Here is a 23,070-nt window from a genome sequence, read left to right on the forward strand (position 1 = left end):
GGACTACAAGGAACTTTCATCAGAAGCAAAAATATACTTTTCTAAATCAAATTTTCGCGTTGTTTTCAAATCTGCAAGTAGACTATTTCTATCACTTCTAATTTTTTATATTATTACTAATTATATATATAAAATTATAATTAAAAGAAAAAAAAATTTGTTTTCAAATTATTACTGATTTGATTTTTAATATGTTAAAAATAATCAGTTCAAATTTTCAATTTTAACCTATTTTTTTGGTTCTTTAAAGTTGATGAAAAATTTTTGATAAAGATTTATGAAAGTTTATAGTAAAATAAATTGAATATATTACCATAACTTTTAGCTCAATTACAAGTTTAAAATTGACATCTAGGCCAGTCAACAAAGGAAAAATTGCGGAAAAAATTTTGTTTTTTTAAAAGTTGAATTAAAATATGTATAATGACATACTAATAGTCCTCAAGATTGGAATTGAGCTTTTTTTTTAAAGCCTCGCAAAAGTTCAAAAATATGAGCTTTCTTAATTTTCTCAAAAAAAAATATTTAACTTACAAAAAAAAGTTTCGCACAAAAGTTGTTTAAAAGACAATTATAAATAAAAATATAATCTTATATTTTTTCATTTAAACAAATATTTTTCGAGTTACATTACATTTAATATGAGTAATAAAATTTATATTCCATTTTTTTCATTTTACGGTTACTTTTTATCATGTTATACTTACATTAGACACAATGTTATAAATGCATATGTGTGTATGTGTGAGTTTATTTATTTATTGTATCATTAAAGTGTAGTGTATATTGAGATACAACCGATAGAGTAGGTAATTGATTTGACGCTATATTTTTTAAACCCAACAAAACGCTAAATTGTACATTCCGAAATAACAATCATATTATGTCAATTGCCACCGGAATATCTGGTAATATTTTTATTTTTCTTTGCCTTAATCCCAACTACTTGGGGNTTTGCCTTAATCCCAAGTACTCGGGGTCGGCCACCCTTATCCTAAGCTTCCACTTGACACGATCTCCCACATCTTCTACGCTCACATCAGCTGTCCTCAAATCGCATTCAATAGCATCCCTCCATCTCTTTTTTGGTCTTCCTCTATCTCTTCTTCCTTCAACATTCATTTCTATAACTGTTCTTACAGCTTCCTATTCTTCTCTCCTCATAACATGACTAAACAATCTAAGTCTATTTTCTGTCATCTTATCCACGATTGACGCAACACCTATACTTCCTCTTATATGCTCGTTCCTTATCCTATCTTCTCTAGTCACTCCACTCATCCAACTAAGCATTCTCATCTCTGCTACACTTATTCTCTGCTCTACTTTCTTATCAACCGCCCAACACTATGAACCATACATCATAGCTGGCCTCACAATTTCATACTAAATTTAAAAACTATAATTAGTATTTATTCATATATTATATTTTAAAATCAAAGAACTACTAATCAGAATATAATTAAAGAAATAAAAGTTGATGTTGCTTTTGAAATAATCCACCAATTTCTCTAAATGAAACACTATCTACAGATTTGCATCGAAGCGTTTCTTATGATAGTGATTTTAATCACTGTCAGATATCATCTATACTTTTCCCATCTATGCCTCGTCCACACTGTGCCTCGACTCCACTGTGCTACCGTTTTTTATATATAGCACAAGTTTATATTTTTATATTATGTTCCTATAATGAACATAATTGAATAGATTTAAATGTTTACATAATTGTGTACAAAATTACATTTTTTTTCAACTTTTTTATTTTATTTCTAAACTGAATTTCATTATCTTTACAATATGTCAATTATTTATAAAACAATAATAAAATAATATATTCGTATATAATTAGATTTAATTATCAACAATTAGAAATAGATATTTATATTTATATGATTTTAATCAATTAAAGTAGATAATATAAAATGTATAGAACAAAATTCTGTAAGATAAACTTCAAATAAAGTAAAATCATGCAAAAGCATAAAACAATAAAAGAAATAATTTTGTAAGCGTTCGAATGTTGCTTACATTAATATGTTGTATACCAAAGATTATTTTGTTGTTGCGTTATTCCAAATTTGACATGCGTATTCCTAGAACATTGTATATAAGTTAAATTAACAAGATATTTAATTTTTTTATATTTTATATCATAACGTATTTTTGTCAACTGACCAATTAAAGTTTTTATTTAGACAACATAAATTTTAAGCTACTTTTGCTAGTCATATCGAATCTGTTAATTATTGAAAAATATTGAGGCAAATAAGTATAATTGAACACAGACATATAACATCCATGTTTAATGGTTTAAATTTTCAATTTCTAAAAAATACAAAATATTTTAAATCAAGCGTTATTGTTTCAAATAAATTACAATTAGCTGAAAATTACTTAATAAAAATTCAATCGCCAGACACTAATAAAAAACACAATAATACGATACTCTAAAAAAAAATATAAAGTAAATGTATGTAGATTTATTATTGATCAATTTAAACGGAGTTTACCCAACTATGTGTGAACTGTTTTGTGGTACTTGATAGTAGTCGCAAGTACTTTAAAACAATGTGGTTTTACACGTTTAATCATAAAAGTTTGATTAAAAAACCTCGGCCGCGATTCAAGGCGAGGTTGTCTTATGGAGGCGTACACGTCAACCAGCCACACCAAGTCTGGATATTCTTGAATGTTACACAAATCGATCTCCAGATCAGCATGTCTGAAGTACTGACAATCAATGTTGTCTCGTATTTTGGTTCGACTATGAGCAAATACATCAGGTCCTGAATACTTGTAAATTTCCTGATACTGTCCCGACTTGTAGAAAAGTGTCCACAGATTTTCAGGAAAATGGATCATGGTAGTCAAGTAGTTGCCGACAAAACGTAACACACGGTCCTTGTCTCGAGGATCAATCAAAGGTTTACGCTTTTTGGATGACGTCTTATTCTTTATAATTTCCATGTTAATGGCAAACATAACAATGATAAAATGAATAATGACATTAGTAATGATATCCACATTAAAACGCATCACAAGTTCAAATATGATGAATAATACAGCCATCGTTTGACGTACAACTTTGTGGGCCATTATTTGAATGATTGATATAAGAAAAACAATGCGAAACGAAATATTAGCTTACTTAAGTACAGCAGAGAACGTAGTCTGGAGAGTATGAAAGTGAAAAGTAAAGGTTGTAAATTGTAGTTATTTGTTCATCTTAACCATAGTAACGTATCTAGTAAAATCAAAAACTTTATAAATTAAAGTAATAAAAAAATTAGAAGGGTTACTGTCTTTTAATATAGATTTCATTTTAAAATAATTTTTAGTGACATGGATAGGCAATTTTGATATACAATGTTTTTATTTTTTATATATAAATACTTCCCACAAAAAGTTTAAATAAAAAATTTCAAATAAAATGTGTCGGCGAAATTTAATTTTTATGTTTAATATGATTTGAAGTTAATTAGTTCCTATGTAAAATTATAAATCTTTACTTATGATAATATTCTCCCCTATTATTATTCAATTTTAAAGTATACAGTAATTTTATAAATTGATATGTATTAAACTAATACACGTATAATCGTATTAATTTTATTAATATATGAAAAGTCAATTATACTTATATTTATTTTATGTATAATTGATTTTTCCAAATATATGATTTTAATAAAATTTTCGTGTCAAAAGACATGGTAGATAGAAGACAAAAGAAATCCAAAGTAATACGTGAAAATAAATAAAATGAGCTCTCACGTGCCTGAAAATCGCGGCGTTTAATAGCCCCTGTAATTGATAACATGCAATTTGTATTGTTTAATTTTAGCGATCGGTCGCCTCCGAAAGCATGTTATTGTTATAGTTTGTATGGTTCAATTTAAATGGGTGTTTTATATAAAGCGATTAATCGCCGCGATTTTAAAAACGCGTATGCGCGCGGTTAAACACTTAGTATGTAAGCCTCTTTAATCTTTGTTAAACTTTGTTCATCCGATTATTTGAATTTGTCATTCTTACTACTTGGCTCGATCAACTTCAATATTCATTTTCTCCAATATCTGTCCATCGAATTCAATCAATGAATTTGTCATCAGTTTGTTGTGTAGTTTTCAATGTATTGCTCTAATATATTTGTGACCAGATATGACTATTTTTATTATTAGACGTTTCTCGGGCGCGCATTTCCATCTACCGTAGTATTAAAATAATAATCATTTTCGTAGTACTGATCCAATAGTTATTATCGACTAGTCATTATTTAAATTAGAATATTTTCTATTTTATAAGTTGAAAATGTATGTTGCCATCTAAAAAAATTAAGTGTACCTTTATAATGACAAAGGACAAACTAAAAACTATTCAACCATTTATAAATTGAAAGATTAATAGCGCTGAACAAAGCCAAAAAAAAAAATTTTCTAAGATTATTACTTTAGTGGTCAATGATAAATTAATCACTCTTTAAAGCTAATTAAACAACATTTAAAAGTTATTTTTAGTATTTTATGCAATTTTATGTAACAGATTCATAAATTAAGTTCACAGTTTTGTAAACAATTCATAATTGTAAACAATTATTTATATTTTTTAATTTTAAATTAAAAGTTATTACAGTGGGTAATCGATTAAATTAATATGAATTACAACATATTTTTAGTCTTAAATAAAATGTATAAGAAAATTTTAAAATTTTAAAATTTTATCAAATATAACAAATATTTTTGCTAAAAAAAGAAGAATTTTAATTTAGTTAAAGTGGTGCTTGAATAATTTGTACTAAAAATTGTCAAAACCGTCATTATATACATTATATAAATGTTATTTATGTTACTAATGGGCCTTAAAGTACGAAGAGCAAAATAACCTAATAGAGTGGTCTATGCACAATAATTTTAGTTTATGAGAGACAAATTCCAACAAAAGTTTTCAGTAGATGGAAAAAATATTTTAAAAACGGCGACAAATTTATTAATTATTATCAATTTCATAGACAGATATTTGAGAAATACTGAAGTCAATCGAGCCACACGTAGTAAAAGCGACAAATTCAAATAAAAGATTAATTCATAAGCAAACTGGCAACGTTATGTTCATACCGTTCAACTGTTTTTAACGCTCTGCCACTCTAATAATACAGACTTAAGAAAGAAACGTTGCCAGTTTGCTTTTGTACTTATTTCTATAATTTGGAACAGAAAATATAACGTAGTTACTATTAGGTAAAATAAGAGTCGTTTAGACAGACAGGATCTTTCTATCTAAGCATTTGGCTGCCGAGTTATGTTCTTTCGTGCAGTGTATTAACTTTACTATACCTTTACAATACTTTATTCGGATCAGTTATTTGTGTTTGTCGCTCTTACTACTTGACTCGATTGACTTCTGTATTTATTTTATCAAATAGCTGTGCATCGAATTAAAAATAATCAATGAATTTGTTCCAAATTTGTTGTGTAGTTTTAATTTGCCCTAATGTATTATGATGAGATGTGACAATTTCTATCATTTAACATTATTTAACAATCGCACTCTTTAGGATATTAGGATATAAGGTATTGACACTCCTAGAAATAGTTAAAAATCTATTATAGTTAAGCAAGTTATAAGCCATTCATCATTGAATTCTGGTAAGCTAAATTATTCAAATTTGCATTAAAACTATTGTTTTAATAATACTAATAATAATAAGGAGGCCATTTTGTAATTTTACTGGATAATCAATATGAAAAAAAATACATTGAAAATATAATGAAAATAATTAATTTTCGAGATCAAATAAAATGCAACAAATAACTTTTTCAATTTTGTAAAGTTTACCATATTTTTAACAAATAGATTAGAAACTATGTTTTCATTTCATTAATATATAATACTTGAAGCCATAAGAAAATCTAAATAAAATATATAGTACCTATATCACTTTTTGTTTTTAAACATCTCAAAAGTAATTGTTAAAAAAAAACAATTTAGTACATAGGAAACCATTTTAATTACACAAATTTATCTTAAACAAACTAAGAAAATAAATTTTTTTTTTTAATTACATAATAAAAATTGCAAAAAATAATTTCTAAATACAAATTAAGTCAACTAAGAAAATATAAGTAATTTTTTTGATTATTTAATATGTTTAGAATTGTTCTTGATGATATTACATAGTTATTATCGCCAAGTTTGGAATGTATGGTACACCTATAAGTATTATTGTTTAGTTTACGCATATTATTTTATGTGCATTTGATAACTTGAAATCTATATAAAAATAAATTGTTAGTTTATAAACGAATAAATTAATACTCTCATAGATACCTAATATGGTATATTTAACTGCCAAAGGTGGATGTTTTATAAAACACATCTCCAATCTACGTAATTCACAAGCTTTCACAGTAAATGATTCTCCCCAATCAAGTAAATTAATTACATACATCTGTTCCCCATTCTCATTATCTTCAACAGAAATACAAATTGCTCTATACCATCTGCCAACTCCTTAAATTAAAGTAATAAAAATATTACAAGGAAAATAATGACAATTTTAATTTATGTTTTAATATGTAATGTTTTTATAATAAAGACATCGTTTGATTATTCAGAGTTATGAAGCACTTGCATGAAAAATAAAAGATATTAAATAATTATTAATATTAACTTATATTATAAATTGTTTAATTAAATAACTATTATAAAGCCATAAAACTCTTTGAATTGTAGGTATCTTTATACTGTTTATATAAGTAAAATTATTGATTACCATATTTAGTTGCACAAAGATCATTTTTTCGTGGTTTATAATTGCAATTTTGAATATAAGTCTGTCTATAATATTTAGTCATTTTATTTTCTATAGACCTTATGATATGTTCATCTACAACTCTTGTCATGCAAAAATAATCTTTTCGAGAGTGCAGTATTCTCGTGTTATAATTATAATCATTTATCAATTTTAGTTGAGGCATATTTTCTAGCATATATAATTTTGGTCTATCATCAACATGAGTTCCATGATGTCCATCCATAATATTATCTTGCTATAAATCAAAAAAATAGTGTTAATAAACATTATTTATAGTTACTCTATTTATTTTAAATGTCTTCTCTGAAAAACTTTGCTTGTGTTAACAGTTAATAATAGTGTATAATCAAAATTTAAGTATTTAGTATTATTTAAATAGAAAAATATTGAATATATGTTTTCTAATTACCGAGTATAACTTTGTATCATCCAATACAGATTTTGACCAATCTAAAGTTGACACTATATCAACTAAAACATGAATTACAAAATAAATTTTTTTTCATATAATTTCTAATACATTTTTTAAAGAAATTTTATATAAAATTAAGTATTAATTCTTCACCTCCAGTCATTACTTAAAATTGTTAATAAATTTTAAAATAGTTGTTGTTTACTAGTAATTTTTTTAATTATATCATTATTCAATAAATAATCTGGTTATTTATGTGTATTACTATTTCAAAAAAAAATTTAACACCGTTATTGGATACCACAAGAGTTGAACGAAATAAATAATTTATGATTAAAAAATTTAGTAAAATTTTTAGCTATAAGAGGGAGAAGAAAAAAAATTATTAATATTATTTTATTTTTCTAATTCCTTTTGTTCTCTTATTAGTAGGCAAACATATTAATGGAGGAAACGTTTGAATTAGATTCAAAAAGTATTCAATGTTTGTCTTATTTTCAAAGTAAACATACATTCTAAACATGATTCTATAGGCATCGAATGACATGAATGCAAATCATGTTCTCCAAATTCTTTTACTAGTCTAATTTGTTTATTGGAATCTTGTTCAGACTTTATTTCTCCAATTATTTTTTCTTTCATATCGGTGTATCATTCTCTTCTTGAGAGAGATACGTTATTTTGAGATTACTTCGTTCTTCAACCGTATCATAATCTAAAAAAATTACTGTATGTAATTAATTGTGTCTCAATTTTAAATTAAACATACCTTCTAAAGACAATTCTTTGAAAATGTCCAAATGAGAATCATTTGCAGCAAGAATAGTCTAAATTTTATATTTTTATGTACTTTTTTGAAATTGGGATTATTTTGTTACGTATAAGAGAAATTAGAATATACACAAATTTCTATACAACCAAGCCAATATTTTGAATTACTTTTTTTGCAGTTTTAGATATTATTTAAAATATTTTGTCTCTAATAAGTAAAAAAAAGTTTCTTTTCTTGTATTTTAAAATGTTTGTAATAAAAACTTTAATTATTATTAAAATACTCGTAACTCAATCTTGTACTAATTCTAAATTTGTTATCGAATGAATAAAATTATTTATGAAGATAGGCAAAAATACTATTTTTAAGTTTAAAAAAAAATGGGAAATAACAAACCAGTGCGTGTTACTCGTAACACGCACTGGTTTGTTTTGACATATGTTTAAAGGTCGGAGTATTAAATTAATAAAGTTAAAATATTGTTATTAGTTGCTGATTATAGTAAATGGATTGAATGTTGGGTTATGAATCTTACAAATGCTAGTAAAGTAATTGAATTCTTAAATAGTTGTTTCCATCGATTTGGGTTTGCTATAATGGTCCTCCATTTAGCTCAGCTGAATTTCATGATTTTTGTGATATCAATACTATTGATATTATTCATGCTCCTCCATACAATCCTGAATCAAATGGGTGAAAGAACAGTAAAAAAAGGGTTGGTAAAAATACTCAGCCGAGTAAAAGATAATAAAAGAATTCAAAGTAAAATCGATAAATGGAGTTAGTCGTACTCTTCTCAACTGCAAGTTGCTTTATTTTGCGGATGACATTAATACTCACCTATTGCCGAATACCTTAATCTTCCCTCACTTGCTGTTCGCCGAAAGGCCCTAGGCACTAAATTCTTAAAAAATTTGCTTGATGGTAAAGTTGACTCTCCATCTCTTTTAGCGCTAATTAATTTTAAAGTTCCCCAGAGAAAATCCAGAAATCACGCTCCCTACTTCATACCTATCTGTTCTTCTAATTATATTTATAATGAGCCAATTACACGTTTAATGAAAAATGCCGATGAAGACCACTCTTTTAATTAAACATTTATTTTATACACTTTTGTTTAAATGTTTGTTTTTTCTTAATGTTTATTATTTTTATATTACTGTTTTTCTTTTTTGTTTCATTTTCTATAACTATATTTTTGTATAATAAGGGTCAATCCCGTTAAATAAATAAATAAATATGCTATCGCATCTAAAGGAATGAGTGGTCGATGTTGCGGAGACTAAATACAAATTTTTATACTCAAAAATAGTATAAAAATATCTTTGTATTATATAAAATTAGCTTAATACTCAGTTATAGTATAAATATAAATTTTAAAATTAATTAATTAATTTTATATTTGTATAGTATTATTTATTATAAAATATTGTTTGATTGTAGGTAGAATAAAATGTCAACTAATAATATTAAAGTACTAATATGATAAAAAGAAAGATGAAAAATATTTTATTTATCTAGATGGATTATTTTAAATGAGTGTACATTACCTGAGATAACATTCAGATATTCGTTTCTTTAACTATCTAGATGAAATACAAGTTCAGGATTTTTCACCTAATAATCATTTATGTTAATTTCAAAAAGACAAACTAAGTCTTTAATAAAATTTATAGGAAAACAATTAACACGCATCTTATTATTTATTAATTTTTTTATTAACAAAATTAAATTTTTTGCTATCATTCAATTGACAAACATTGAAGTTTATGTTTAACGTTATACATAAAATTAAAAGTCTTGGTACATGTATGAATACCACAGCGATAACTTTCAATAGTTGTGGACTTCTTATTTGGATGATCTTTGCAGAACTTCAAAGCACATGGATACCAAGGAATAACTACTTCCATAGTGCATAAACAATGAGTCCACATTTTAACAGTATCACGGCATAATTTTAAGGTTGGTTTGGAAACCTTATGATCTGTGTGTTCATATTGTTTTATTAAACTACCTGAAATTTTGGTAATCAAACATAAACATTGAAGTATAAATAATTTAGTAATGAATTTTAGTAATTAACTTTCATAGAAAAAAAAATGATTTATTTGAAATAAAAATAAATAAAATTATTAAAATTATAATACTACATCTATATCTAATATTTTAACAATTATTTTAAAATTTTAAAAAGTGAAGAACAGTAGAGATCAAGGGTTTAGAGTTTTGGAATTCTGTTAGATTAATGTGTTGATTAATATCTGACAGTGATTAAAATCACCATTATAAAATGCTTTAATATGTTATATGTAATAAATTCAAAAAAATTTAATTTAATTCACTAAAAATTAGATTATCTTTGACTTTTAGATCAATTACTCATACAGATCATGTCACTGAAACATTTTTCTTTTTTAATTATATATTAGGCTTTAATTTGAAATAACTTTGAATGATGTAAGTATTTCATAACTATGTAAAATATTACAAAATTGGCCATTTTTTCAAAGACTGAATGACTTTTTGCTTTAATAATAATTCTTAGAATTCAAGATTTTTGGAAAGTTTTTCTTTAGAACTACAAGTTTAATATCAAAAATTAACATTTTTTGAGTTGTTACAGTTTGGAACTTTTGACATGATTAATGTTTTAAGAGGTCAATTACTCATAAAAGATAAATTATTAGAATGTGCTTTTTTTTTTAATCATATAGTACAAAAAAAACTTTAAATTTGATTTATCTTAGAAGTGTAGATATTCCATTGCTATTCAAAAAATTTCAAATTGTACATTTTTACCGAAAATTGTAAGATTTTTAGCTTAATACCCAATAACTCCTAAAATTATTATTAATAATTATTCTAAATTCGAAAATTTAGAATAATTTTTCATTTTTCATTTTAAAGTACATTGTATATTGTAATCTACATTATAATATAAGTTTCTTGGAACATTATAAGAAAATTGAAAAGACAAAAGTGGATTATGATTTTTTAATAAAGTTACTTTAGTTAACAATTGAATTTTTAAAAAAATCATGTTTCAGTAAGATAAATGTTTGAAGTATTATCAACAAAAATTGTATAGTAATCCATTCAGTTTTCAAAAAGTTATTTCAACATAAAATAAAACTAAAAATATCAACTACTTAACAACTGTAATTTTTTGAAACAAAATTATGGCGCTAATAACTTCAACTAGATACGTTTTGTAATTTTTAATTTTTGACGTATTGATGAGTAAAATTGGTCCAGTAGGAGAGAAGAAAATAGAAGATTATAATAACGGGACATCTTAATAATATTAAAATGTGGTTGACCCCACACAGTTGGAATAAAGACAAGAAAAAAGAAGAAGAACCTTAACAATATAGTTAATCAATTTAAATTTAAATCCCTAAATTAATTGTGTCTCCAAAAGAGTAAGTGTTCAGTTTGAATTATAGTAGACCATTCATTAATTGGAAAACTTTGAAGCACTCCAATAAATAAATAAAATTGAAATGACAATGTTTCCATAAAAAAAAAAAACAATATATAGTGTTCAGTAAGTAAGGAAACGGGTTTCTATTGTTTTCATAGTTTATAACAATTGAGCTGTTTTCTTTCTTACTGAATACTCTGTGTATTGATTTTCCTTTCTTCTGGGATCACAGAAAAAGTAACGGGAAAGACAATTAATATTAAAAATAAATATTAAGCTGAAAATTTATGTAAAATTGTTGCCACACTGTACTAATCAGATATTAAGGAATTACTATATTATTCTGTTTAGTCAATTAACTGTTAACTTGTTTGAAATTGTTATTTTGTATTAGCTTCGATGCGAAGCTGATGAGCTATTGGTTTTACTATGATGTGTTTTTTTTTGTGTCTGTTACCACTTTTTCTCAGCTCTCACTGGACCAATTTCTTTCAACGATACGTTAAAAGATCACAAATCGTATATAGTCTAAGACATTATCCTCAAAAATTCCAAAAATTTTCCTCGTTCCCCGTAAATGAGGGAAATCTTCAAAAAAATTACAAATATAAAAATCGCTAATTTTCAAAATTTTTTTTTACTTAAAACTGCCATAACTTTTTCAAAAATGAACAAATCAATATATATATTTTTTGTCTTCATGGTAGTTACCATGAAGTATGGTAGTAATAGTTACCAAATGCTATTTTTGTTTGAAAATTCTCGATTTTATTTTTACATTTTTAATTTTATAATGCTATAACTTTTTGAGAAGTGTATGGATCAACACAATTTTTTATGAGATATAATATTGATATCCCTTTTTCATTCGCCATACTTTATATTAATCAGGATATTAATAAGAAAATAGCAGATCATGTAGCTTTTGGAATAATCCACCAATTTTTTAAAATTAAACATTATCTAAAGATTTGCATCAAAGCGTTTTTTTGATAGTGATTTGAATCACTGTCAGATATCATTTTACTTGATCAAACTATGCCACGTCACCACTGTGCCGTGACCCCCATGTGCTGGGTTTTTATTATATTGTATTTATATTTATAACATTAAGCTTTAAAAAACTAATTTACTCTTTTAGGTAAGTAAAATGAACAATAAATAATATTATTAATTAAAAATAGAAATCATACTATTTTAAACTAAATCATTCATATAGCCGACTGCAATCTTTATTACACAAGAAACAAAATTTCATTTATTTAGAGAATATAATCTTAAAATTTTCTGTAATATAACCTGAGGAAAATTATTTTGATTATTTATTTGCTATATAAAAACATTTTGAACTCTATTTACTTTATAAAATATATATAAAAATGGAAAATGTGACTGGACTAAATTTATTCTAAATATTTATATACATTCAGTAATTCATTTTAAAAATTATAAAAAGTTTATTGATGAATTTCAATTTTTGAATTTTTAATAAATTAAGTAAACTCTGTATAAACAAAACCTGGAAACTTTAAAAATTTTTTGATGTGTGCCTAGTTGAAAAACTGTAGGAAAAAGGTTTTAGGTAATACAATGGTAGACACGGCTATTATAAAAAGAAGGAGCCAGAATCTGGTTTATAAGCACTTAATACAATACTAATTAGAATATTCGTTTTCTATGCATTTTAGTTTAAAAAATACTATTTAACAAAGTTTACACTGAAAAGACATAAAAGAATAAAAAATATGGAGACATGTACTCTTTTGCGTAGTTGAAAATCAGTCAGAGCGTTATAAGGTGGTATCACAAAGATGACTTTTACATACAAAAATATTTATATTTTCTAATAATTTAATTTCATATTGGGAATTTCTATAATTTTTTTATGATTATATTTTGATGCCTATTACAATTTTTATTTATTTAGGAAAAATAACTTTTTAATAGAATTTTACATTTTTGATCACTATGCTAATCTATGTTGATATTAAGAGGAAAATAGAAGACAGGAAGGAATGGAGGTGAATTGTAGGAAGGCAGCACCAATCGGAAAACTGAAGAAGAATGCTACTTAAAAAAAAAAATGATGATGAGAATGATTTTTGGATATGTATATATGGGCCTGTTGCTTCTATAATTATTCATCACTTGAAACTTAACTATTTGTGAAGAAAAATAATCCCAATCAAATAAATTTGCATACCTGATAAAGAATTCCATTTCTCAATATCAACTTTTCTAGTAAAGGTTGAGTCATGAGCTTCTGAACAAAAAGAAGATATGTGTGATGAAATATCATGGCTTTCTCTTGGTTTAATTTTTAAATCTACTGATATGTTAAAGATACCTTTAAACTCTTCAGACGTTCTTATTGTACTTGGATTTTTCTAAAATATTAAATTATAAAAATATAATTTTAGCAAATAAGATATTTCAAGAAAAAGCCTTAATGTTTTTCTTCAGTAATTCTCTAATATTTTATATTTTTTTAATTCTTACTTGTCTAAGTTTTGCCATGGCATCTGGTGATATAAATTCATTTGGATAAATATGATTAACAAAACACACAATTTGAAATGGTTTCTGACCTCGCTCCTCTTCTCCTAATAATAAAACTTGTATTATTTGAACCTCCTATAAGAAATATAAAAATAGTTAAGTTAAAATACAATTAAAAAGCAAAACAATACTAAAAAGTTAAGCATAAATAATATTGAGTTAGCTTTAATAGTTATAGTGTATACCTAAAATTGTTTTTTAAAACTAAATTTAAGTTTTCTTTTAGTTTGATTACAAGAAATTTAACATCATCATAGAGCAACACCACTGAGTTTTTTAACTGAAAAATTATTTAATCTGATTGTAGTAAGTTATAACTTTTTTTTCTAACGACTGGCTTATTGTGGGCCGCTCTGGAACTGCTATTGGGTATTACTTTAGAGCAGCCCACGCCGTCTTAATAATTCACAACGCGGTGTGGCCCCTCCCATTAGCCGGATCCCAGCGTGGGAACCGTTAGGGAGGATTAGCAAAATAACTCACAAAAAAAAAACATAAAATACAAAAGTAAGAACCTAAGGCACCGGCCTTAACCAGTGCCTCAAGTCCTCCTGTGCCAGGCGGCGTGGCTCCCTCTGTCTCAGGCGTTCCACTTCCACCTTCTTTTTCAAGACGGATTTAGCAAACGCCTGGATGAGCAACCACGCTTCCTGGCTAACCAACATCAGGTCCACCATTGACCATTGACTCGGAATGTGGACCCTAGTCGGAACTTCAAAGAATCCTACTCCTGGGCACATAATATAGTATAACATATAGTACAACATATAGTATGTTACGTTAAATAATAATAAGTAAATTCTTTCAAAATAATACAGAATAGAAAAAAAGGATTTGATAGTTTAATATCTGTAATAACTCAAAAAAAGCTTATTGATCTTGAAAATTATAAAAAACTTTATAATTTTTTAAATTTGTTACAAATTACATAAAGTATTTAAATTATAATAATTGTATTAAAATAACTGATAGTAATCTATTCTTCATCTATATAATGAAATCAAAGTGTAAGTCTTTTTCCTCGCCATTATCCCAACTACTTGGGGTCAGCCACCCTTATCCTAAATTTCCACATGATACAATCTCCACGTCGTCTACGCTCACATCAGCTGTTTTCCTTATATCGCAATTAATAATATTCCTCCATCTCTTTTTTGGTCTTCTACCTTTAACATTCATTTCTATAACTGTTCTTACAGCTTCCATTCCTTATAACATGACTAAACCATCTAAGTCTATTTACTCTCATCTTATTCGTGATTGACACTACACCCATATTCCTTCTTATATGTTTGTTCTTATCCTATCTTCTCTAGTGACTCCACTCATCCATCTATGCATTATCTTATCACATAAGAGACTAGACATTTTCCCCACTAAATTATGTGTCTTACATTCTCATCAATACTAATCTTCTCTAGGATATTCCTCATTCATTAATTTCCCAAAACACTCTTTCAACCTTTTTCTTTACATCATAGTTAGCACCTTCTTATTATCACTTTTTATACACCATACATTGTGATAATCTCAAGACCGTTTTTTACTTACTTTTGCAAGTCTACAGACTTCTTTATCACCTTACTTTGTTCCTAGCCTATCATATAATTTATCATACCTCTTAAACTTCACTTTAAATACCATACACTAACGGAAAATCAGTCTATTAATCAATCTTTTTAATTCCCAGTGATACTAACTTTTACAACCTATTATTTTCTCAGTTTTATTTGAAAGTAGGTACAATATTATTATTTAATTTTTTAATAAATATTTACTTTGGTGAAGTCAATGTGCTGTGTTATTAATGTGCTATCTGGCAGCTGCAGCTCCAATGTAATTGAATCATCACTTAAATTTGCTTTTATTGTTTCTTTTATAACTATTCCATTCTTAAATTAATGTAACAAGTTAAGCAACTTTTAAACTTACATTAAACTAAATTAATAATAAAAAAAGTAATTATAGTATAGTAAATTGTATACTCTTTAAATTTATAATACTCATTGATAAAAATAATTACTATGAATGTTGCACTGTGAGTACTCTAGTGCATTAATTATAATTTATATTATACATAATAATAAATGGAACAAATTTACTATTTTCTGTTATAGATAAACAATATTATTTAGCTTAAGAATTCGTACTAGAAACGACTTAATATGCTATTGTATTGTAAAGGGCATTATTTTTACTATAAGAAAATATGTATATACAGCATATAAAAACAGGTAATTGAATACTTGTCAATTCTGAGTTTTAGTTATTAGTGAGGTCAACATAACGCCCATGCACTCAGACCTGTTGGTCCATTGTGCACATCTCATATCGAATTGTCTTGATTTGCTTTACACACCTAATTGATATCACCAAAGTGTTATTATATTATACCTATCATTATACTTAGAATAGACTATCAAGTCACCCCTATGGATGTCCAATGATTCTTGTATATCTGGCGAAGTTAAGTATCTCTCTGTGTCTTAAGTTTTTAATATCTTCTATTTCAGGAAAAGGTTTAATCAAGTAGTTTGATCTTAGTATGGATTAGGCTTTACATTCACACATTATGTGAAATGAGTCTTTCTCCTCTACTCCACTTAATTTTGAATTTTCAATATTAGAGTACTTACCATGCAATGGTCTTACAAAATTTTGATCTTGTACATACTTTATATTCCTTTTTTTAAAGTACCCTACTATTAACTAAAATAATGTTAAAATGTGTAATATTAATTTTATAAATTTTTCTTGGAACAAATATAGTTTAAGGCCAAAATATTTTTTGTAATTTTTTCCATAATGTATGCATTTATATGCTTACAAAAGTGTATTTAAATTTGGTTGTTCAAATATAGTCTGAATTTTTTTTTATAATAACAATGTTAAATATATTCAAGTCAAAAAGACACATTTTTTACATTTAAAAATAAAGTAATTTTTTCTTAAATAATATTTGAGTCACCTATTTAATCCCGTGAGTTTGAAAACTTTAATGACCCAACAACTCTAAATGTCATACAAATTGATATATCAATAATTCATAAAAATTTATTATTAATGGATTACTTTTCTCAAAATAATGTATTTATCTCTCAATTTTTTTTTTTTCAAAAACTTTATCCTATTTAAACATACCAACTTAAAAAAGAAAATGACCCAAATTCAATTTTTTTGTGGATAAAATATGTTCTTTTTAACTAACTAAATGAGTAAGATGGAACAATTGTGTTTGTTACAATGTTTTTATTGTAAAAATCAACATCATCTAAAAATTATTTTTTTTGAAAAATTCAAAAAAAGAAGCTACATTTTATTAAAAACCTACTTTTTAAAATAGTTTAAGTATTTTTTTTGATATAAGTCATAATCTATGTTTGAGTAGCTAAATTTAAATATACTATTGTATCAAGCATATAAAAACACACATGTTATTTCGTTAAAGTGATAATAAAAAGTCATTTTTATTTAAAATATTAGTAGGTTGTACAGTAACAAGGTAATATTACCTTGTTATAAAAAAAAAGGAAATATTGGTAGGCTAGTAAAATTCAAAATAAGCCCCAGCATGTCTATTCCGATTTTGTCGTTTTATAAAGAAATTCTCTCAAACAATGGAAAAACTTTTATAAAATTATTTATAATTTTAATAATAATGAAAAGACTACAAAGCCATACTTCTTTGGCACCCCTATCAAAGTCACTGTATAAACACTAATTAAAAATAGTGTTTAAAACTTTATATTTTTAATTTGATTTAAAACTTACTTGATTTTTTACATTTATTATTAGGCAATTTACACACATGAAGTTTAAACATATGAAGTAAGTAAATACTCTTTCTACTAATTTCATTATTTGTTCAAATGTACATGGCAAAAAATTGTGTATATATTTCAATATATATACAATAATGCCGTTTTATATTTTGAATTAGTTAATCATTAAAAATATAGTTTTATCAACAACAGTAAAAAATTTAAGAATAGTGAGGTATTATCTATTAGTAATCAAAAGTGATAACTCAAACAGGCGCCAAGATCATAGAGTATTACTCTATGGCCAAGATCTATCATTTCAATAATAATTTTCTATTGTCTTATTTAAAAGGTCCTTTCCGCCTTTGAAATTGATAAGATTTTAATGCTCACTAGTTTAGAGTATGGTGAATTTTATTATAAATCCTTATTTAAGGATTTTTTTTTAAAAACATTAAAGATAATAATATTTATGTTATAAAAAATGGATAGATGGCGCATTTCTATAAGAATTAGTAAGGTACATTTTGAGTACTTCGGTTTTCACGATAAGAGTATAAAATAACTCATTTCGTTGAAATGTAAGGTTAACTGTATTATTATTATTATTATTATTATCATTTATTTTAATAACTTTTATTATCTAATATTGTTGAAGTATTATCATTTTGATAGCGCATGCGTTTTAAAATTTTTACCCTTTGCTCATTCATCAGGGATAACCGCTTAAAAAGTACTCATGTTAGTATCAACCCCTTTTCATTCAATTTATATTCTAGCAATGAATCCGCGCAAGATTGTTGGTAATGAATGAAACTTGTCAATGTGAGTATTATTTAGTGTTTTTTCGGTCAAATTTTTTAAAATTAAATATATATTTATCGTAAACAAGTTAAGTTTCGTGTATGAAGGATGTTGGTTTGAAAACTGTTTATATATATTTAATATTTTATTTTGAAATAATTTTTAGTATCATATTGTAGTATAATTATAAATAGTGTATAATTATTTTAGTTGATATTAAGAAAGACATGGTAATGGCAGATCGTGCCATGAAAAACGGTAGTTATGGAAAAGATGACTTTCAGAGAAACAAATCTTCTGGATCCTTTTACAGAGGTCATCGATCTGTTATTAAAAATCGTTCTTATATAAGTGAACATGGAGTAACTTCTCGTAAATATAATGATGAATCTTTTAAGAAAAAAGATGACATCTATGAATCAAGCAAGTCAACATATTATTCTAATTATCGTTCAAGTGGTAATATATCTTTATATTATAATTTAATTTAGTTACTATTTATTGAAAATTTTAAATTGTTAAGCCATTTAATGAAGATTTAATCTTCATAATTTTCTTGTTTAATAGAAATTTTTGAAAAATACTTAATACTACTATTTTGTGCAGTAATAACTTTAAAACTAATTTTTCATGATATGTAATGTTCAAAAAATTATTGCATTATTACTCAAGACACCTTTAAATTTATTAGATGTGACAGAAATGGAAAAGTTACTAATATTGTTGTTTAAAAGGGTATTGATGTATTAACTTTCTATGTGTTAAAAACTTTCTCCGTAGATCACAGATTCTGGAGAAAGAGTGAATGTAGTCAGATAATTGATATGACAAATAAAACATGACAATAATATCTATATACTTATAAAGACAATTTTTGATAAGTTTTTGTTTTTTCAAATACTTGTGAATTTTTTTTCAATATCTTATTTAAAATTATGTGTTTTAGTATTAGTTTAATTACAATTGAATTTCAGATAAGTTGAAATCATTTATTACTTGAAAGAAAAACTATAGATAACTCAATGATATTATTTATAGTTTATTGTAAATTATTGTGGTATTTTACAGCAATTTGCCTTTATTTAAATTCCTGTGACAACATTTTGTTTTAATTGTGTTAATTATTGCACTGCATTTTTTATAACTTTAATAAATTTAGAATTGTCAATTGAAATTAATCAGTAACATGTGTGTGGATAATAATTATGAATGTAAAAATGTTTCAAATAAATTATTAAATTCTTTAAATTAATTTTTTCAATATTTTTCATTTTGCTAATAATTATCCTCAACAAGAATTGACTATTAAAAAGAGCGACGTTCCAACCCCTTCCTAAAAAAATACACCTATAAAAGTAATGATATCTTTATTATGGGCCAAGTTATCTCTTTCTGTAGTTCATAAATTTCAATCCTACCCTCATACTAATACTTTTCCTTTATTTGTATTGATTAATATTTAGCCTTTTTTTTTTAATGAGGCATGAAATAATAATCTTTTCTTTTCTGCTTTTCAATTTTTCACATAATTTTTAAATTAGCCAAAATGTGGGTATCACTACATTGATAAGTAGATTTTTTGAAAGGGAGAGGTTGTAAGTTGACTCATTTCAAAGTTAGCTTTTTGGTAGGGATAACATTTTTTTTTGCTGTCTTATCTCACTAAAATACATAATTTTTTCATTCACTAAAAATCAGAATGGATGACAGTTTATTTTGAAAAAATAATTATTTTCTGATTTTTTCCTTTATTTACACTATAAAGCCAATTTTTGTGTCAAATTGTACGTTTCTACCTGTACTATGAATCTTCTAATTCTAATCATCTTATAATTTTAATGATGAGTTAGTAACAAATATAAAAACTTTGAAATTTTAAAATGGCTAAACATTAAGAGTTACACTTTTTACATTGTTTTAAGTTACTAAATAACTAATCTAGAGCCTAATCTTTGTTTTTAATTTCAAAAATTTATCTTGTTAGGAAACAGAAATATGGGGTAAGAAAACGGGAAGAATTTTTTTGTGTTAAGTTACACTAGCATTGATACAACAACATTACGATTAAGTAATAGATTGTAATTAATATTCCTGATAGTTAGCATGACACTTAAATTATTAAAGAAATACTTGCTAACTTTGTTTCCATATCCCCTATCAAATTAAAATTAATCAAAATAAATATTTAAATATAATTTTGTTTATTCTTATATAATTGTGATTATATTTTAGAAACTTTCTCTAATCATAATGGGCAATCTGAAGATTCAAAAATATCAAAGATTCTTAGAAAAATGGTCAATGAAGAAGATACTCGAACTTTAATATCATTATGCAATCAACTTCAAGTATATTTATGAAGTTTAATTTTGAAATATTAAAAATTTGTCATTTTATCGTTGTTTTCTATAGGAAGCATTTTTATTACCAGAAAATAAAAAGTATATCAGACGTGCTACTGATAACATTATTGAGTATTTATATGAATGTTTACACACATCTCTCTCATCATATGGTAAATGTGCAATTGCTAAATGTTTAGGAAAATTTGGACACGCTTTACAATATGACTGTAAAAGGTAAATTTTTTATTTTATTCCATATACATATTAATACGTTTTTAGACTATTATATGTTTGCTTTTTAGATATATTGATCTAATTTTTCATAAATATAACTCTGAACGTAGCAAAGAAGTTAAGACATTAATAATGTTAGCTTTTTATGAGGTAACTTATTTTATATACTATTTATAGCAATGAAGTACTAAAATTTTGTTTTAACTATTCTAGCTGTCTTTAATAGATCAAAAAAAATCTTATTTGGAAAACCTAGCTCCCGTAAGTATTTGAGTGTTATGTTTAGAATATATAGTTTAGTGATACTTCTGATGAAGCATATAGTTAAACTAGATTAAATCTGAGTTTTTAACATATAGATCATCAAAATTGGCTTAGCTTAAAACTTTTATGTAACATGGAAAAATTACATCATAGTAAAATCAATATCTTCTCAGCTTTGCATTGATGCTAAAATGTATAATTTGTTCTGAGATATATTCTCAGGAATAGGTTGTAAATATTTATTTTTTAATTTATATCATTCTCATTTAGAATTTTATGGGATATCTCTATTTTCTCTGAACAGGAGAATTTTTATTTAAATATAATCCAAGATAAGTTATAAGTCTGTCTCACAAGAAAGAAATATAAATTTCTTTTTAGTAAAATATTACCCAGAAATCCAATTTTTAATAGGGTAAATCCATGCCAAATCATTCAGAAGTGTTGTCATATCCACTCATTTTTTTGTTAAATTTTCAAGGTTTATTTTTTTATGATATAATTAGATTAAAACAATTTTTTTTTTTATGACCTTTCCACTTAAATGGCTATTTCAATGTAAAAAATGTTGAAAAACACAGATTATTCAATGACATATTACACTTTTTTCTCAAACTTCAAATTTTTATGGTGTATTAAGCAGATATAAAACTAAAAAATCAAAAAAAATTTTTTTTGAAATTAAGTCGCCCAACAGAAATAATGCTCCTAGAATACGTGTATTTTTACAGAATTTCTAACTTCCTCTAAATCCCAAGAAAATTGTTTTAAATATTTGAAATTTAGTTGAAACATTGATTATACACTATACAATACCACATTTGAAAATCATTATAAAATAATAACTTCTTAATGGTTTTAAGTGAGCTGAAAAACGTCAATTTTCACAAAAAAAGCCCCATTTTTAGAAAGTAATTAAAACTAAGAATTTCACATAATTTTTTTTTTTTTATGTAAACTTTAAGTTATAATAAGGTTAAGTCTAAAATTTTAATTCGATTAAGTCTATATTGAATAATCTGTGTTTTTTAACGTTCTGGCCTTATTTAATATTTTTTACATTGAAATAGCCATTAAAGTGGGAAGTCATAAAAAAAAATTTTTTTAACTTCTATATTAAATAAAGTTTTCATCAACTTTTCAATATCATTTATTGAATATAATTTTTTTTAACCAATCATTATTTTTTAATTTACTTTTAATACATTATTAATAATAAATTAATTATTTCAGCTCATACTGGAAAATATGCATTTGGCTTTAGAATCTATTGATTCACCTGAGTTAATAACAGTTACTGCTGAAGTTGCTATAAATTTTTCTCATGTATACTGTGAAGCTTTTGAACCCTATTTTAAGGTATGTATTTGGTTAGGTATACTTATTACAATAATTACGAGGGGTATTCAAAAAGTAAGTTTTCCTATTTTGGAAAAAATATTAAAAACTAGATTTAGACTATAGACTAATAAATTTTATTCGTTGACTATTTTTTAAAATATTTTTCTACATAATAGCCTTGAACTTCAATACATTTTTGGTATCTGTTTGTAAGCTTAAACAAACCTTTCTTAAAAATAATCGTGCCCTGTTTTTAGAGCCATGATATGACAACCTATTTAGTTTGTTTGTTGAAGCAAAGTGCTGGTCACCCAAGCCTTCTTTCAATTTTGGGAAA

The 23,070-nt window shown here is 25.3% G+C and overlaps 3 protein-coding genes across 5 annotated transcripts in view; 1 reads left to right on the top strand and 2 right to left on the bottom strand.

The window, feature by feature from the left end:
• Positions 1-6,074: 6,074 nt before the first annotated feature.
• On the bottom strand, positions 6,075-9,392 carry LOC126905538 (uncharacterized). Its single transcript, XM_050685329.1, has 6 exons — positions 7,996-9,392; positions 7,739-7,941; positions 7,224-7,285; positions 6,773-7,049; positions 6,328-6,510; positions 6,075-6,270 (listed from the first exon to the last, which is right to left on the bottom strand). Exons 2-6 carry the CDS (start codon positions 7,866-7,868, stop codon positions 6,227-6,229), a joined length of 696 nt encoding a protein of 231 aa, XP_050541286.1. The 5' UTR covers positions 7,869-7,941; positions 7,996-9,392; the 3' UTR covers positions 6,075-6,226.
• Positions 9,393-9,694: 302 nt separating this feature from the next.
• Positions 9,695-17,960, bottom strand: LOC126905537 (out at first protein). 3 transcript variants are annotated; one of them, XM_050685326.1, is made up of 5 exons: positions 17,756-17,958; positions 15,763-15,876; positions 13,925-14,059; positions 13,629-13,812; positions 9,695-10,015 (listed from the first exon to the last, which is right to left on the bottom strand). In XM_050685326.1, exons 1-5 carry the CDS (start codon positions 17,840-17,842, stop codon positions 9,741-9,743), a joined length of 795 nt encoding a protein of 264 aa, XP_050541283.1. In that variant the 5' UTR covers positions 17,843-17,958; the 3' UTR covers positions 9,695-9,740. The 3 variants fall into 3 exon arrangements, with proteins under 3 accessions (XP_050541283.1, XP_050541284.1, XP_050541285.1); XM_050685327.1 differs by lacking the exon at positions 17,756-17,958 and adding an exon at positions 16,621-16,876; XM_050685328.1 differs by lacking the exon at positions 15,763-15,876 and having other exon boundaries at positions 17,756-17,960.
• Positions 17,961-18,350: 390 nt separating this feature from the next.
• The window catches only part of LOC126905535 (serine/threonine-protein kinase SMG1), a 39,731-nt gene continuing 35,011 nt past the window's right edge, over positions 18,351-23,070 (top strand). Inside the window, exons 1-7 of the mRNA XM_050685321.1 lie at positions 18,351-18,570; positions 18,760-19,008; positions 20,782-20,897; positions 20,962-21,128; positions 21,197-21,278; positions 21,342-21,389; positions 22,626-22,751. Coding sequence (XP_050541278.1) covers positions 18,552-18,570; positions 18,760-19,008; positions 20,782-20,897; positions 20,962-21,128; positions 21,197-21,278; positions 21,342-21,389; positions 22,626-22,751 — 807 coding nt within the window. The 5' untranslated portion in view covers positions 18,351-18,551. The remainder of the gene's footprint in view (positions 18,571-18,759; positions 19,009-20,781; positions 20,898-20,961; positions 21,129-21,196; positions 21,279-21,341; positions 21,390-22,625; positions 22,752-23,070) is intronic.

The sequence above is a fragment of the Daktulosphaira vitifoliae genome, unplaced genomic scaffold (genome assembly GCF_025091365.1).
Source record: "Daktulosphaira vitifoliae isolate Bord-2020 unplaced genomic scaffold, ASM2509136v1 Scaffold_4, whole genome shotgun sequence".
Taxonomy (NCBI): domain Eukaryota; kingdom Metazoa; phylum Arthropoda; class Insecta; order Hemiptera; family Phylloxeridae; genus Daktulosphaira; species Daktulosphaira vitifoliae.

Bases quoted from the DNA above. Each gene is read 5' to 3' on its own strand.
- LOC126905538 (XM_050685329.1), bottom strand. From the start codon at position 7,868: ATGAAAGAAAAAATAATTGGAGAAATAAAGTCTGAACAAGATTCCAAT. The intron at 7,050-7,223 runs GTAATTAGAAAA...TTTGATTTATAG, and splicing joins ATGATACAAAGTTATACTCG to CAAGATAATATTATGGATGG. The intron at 6,511-6,772 runs GTAATCAATAAT...CTTTAATTTAAG, and splicing joins TCTTTGTGCAACTAAATATG to GAGTTGGCAGATGGTATAGA.
- LOC126905537 (XM_050685326.1), bottom strand. From the start codon at position 17,842: ATGAAATTAGTAGAAAGAGTATTTACTTACTTCATATGTTTAAACTTC. The intron at 14,060-15,762 runs GTAAATATTTAT...TATTTCTTATAG, and splicing joins AGCACATTGACTTCACCAAA to GAGGTTCAAATAATACAAGT. The intron at 10,016-13,628 runs GTATGCAAATTT...CCAAAATTTCAG, and splicing joins GAAATGGAATTCTTTATCAG to GTAGTTTAATAAAACAATAT.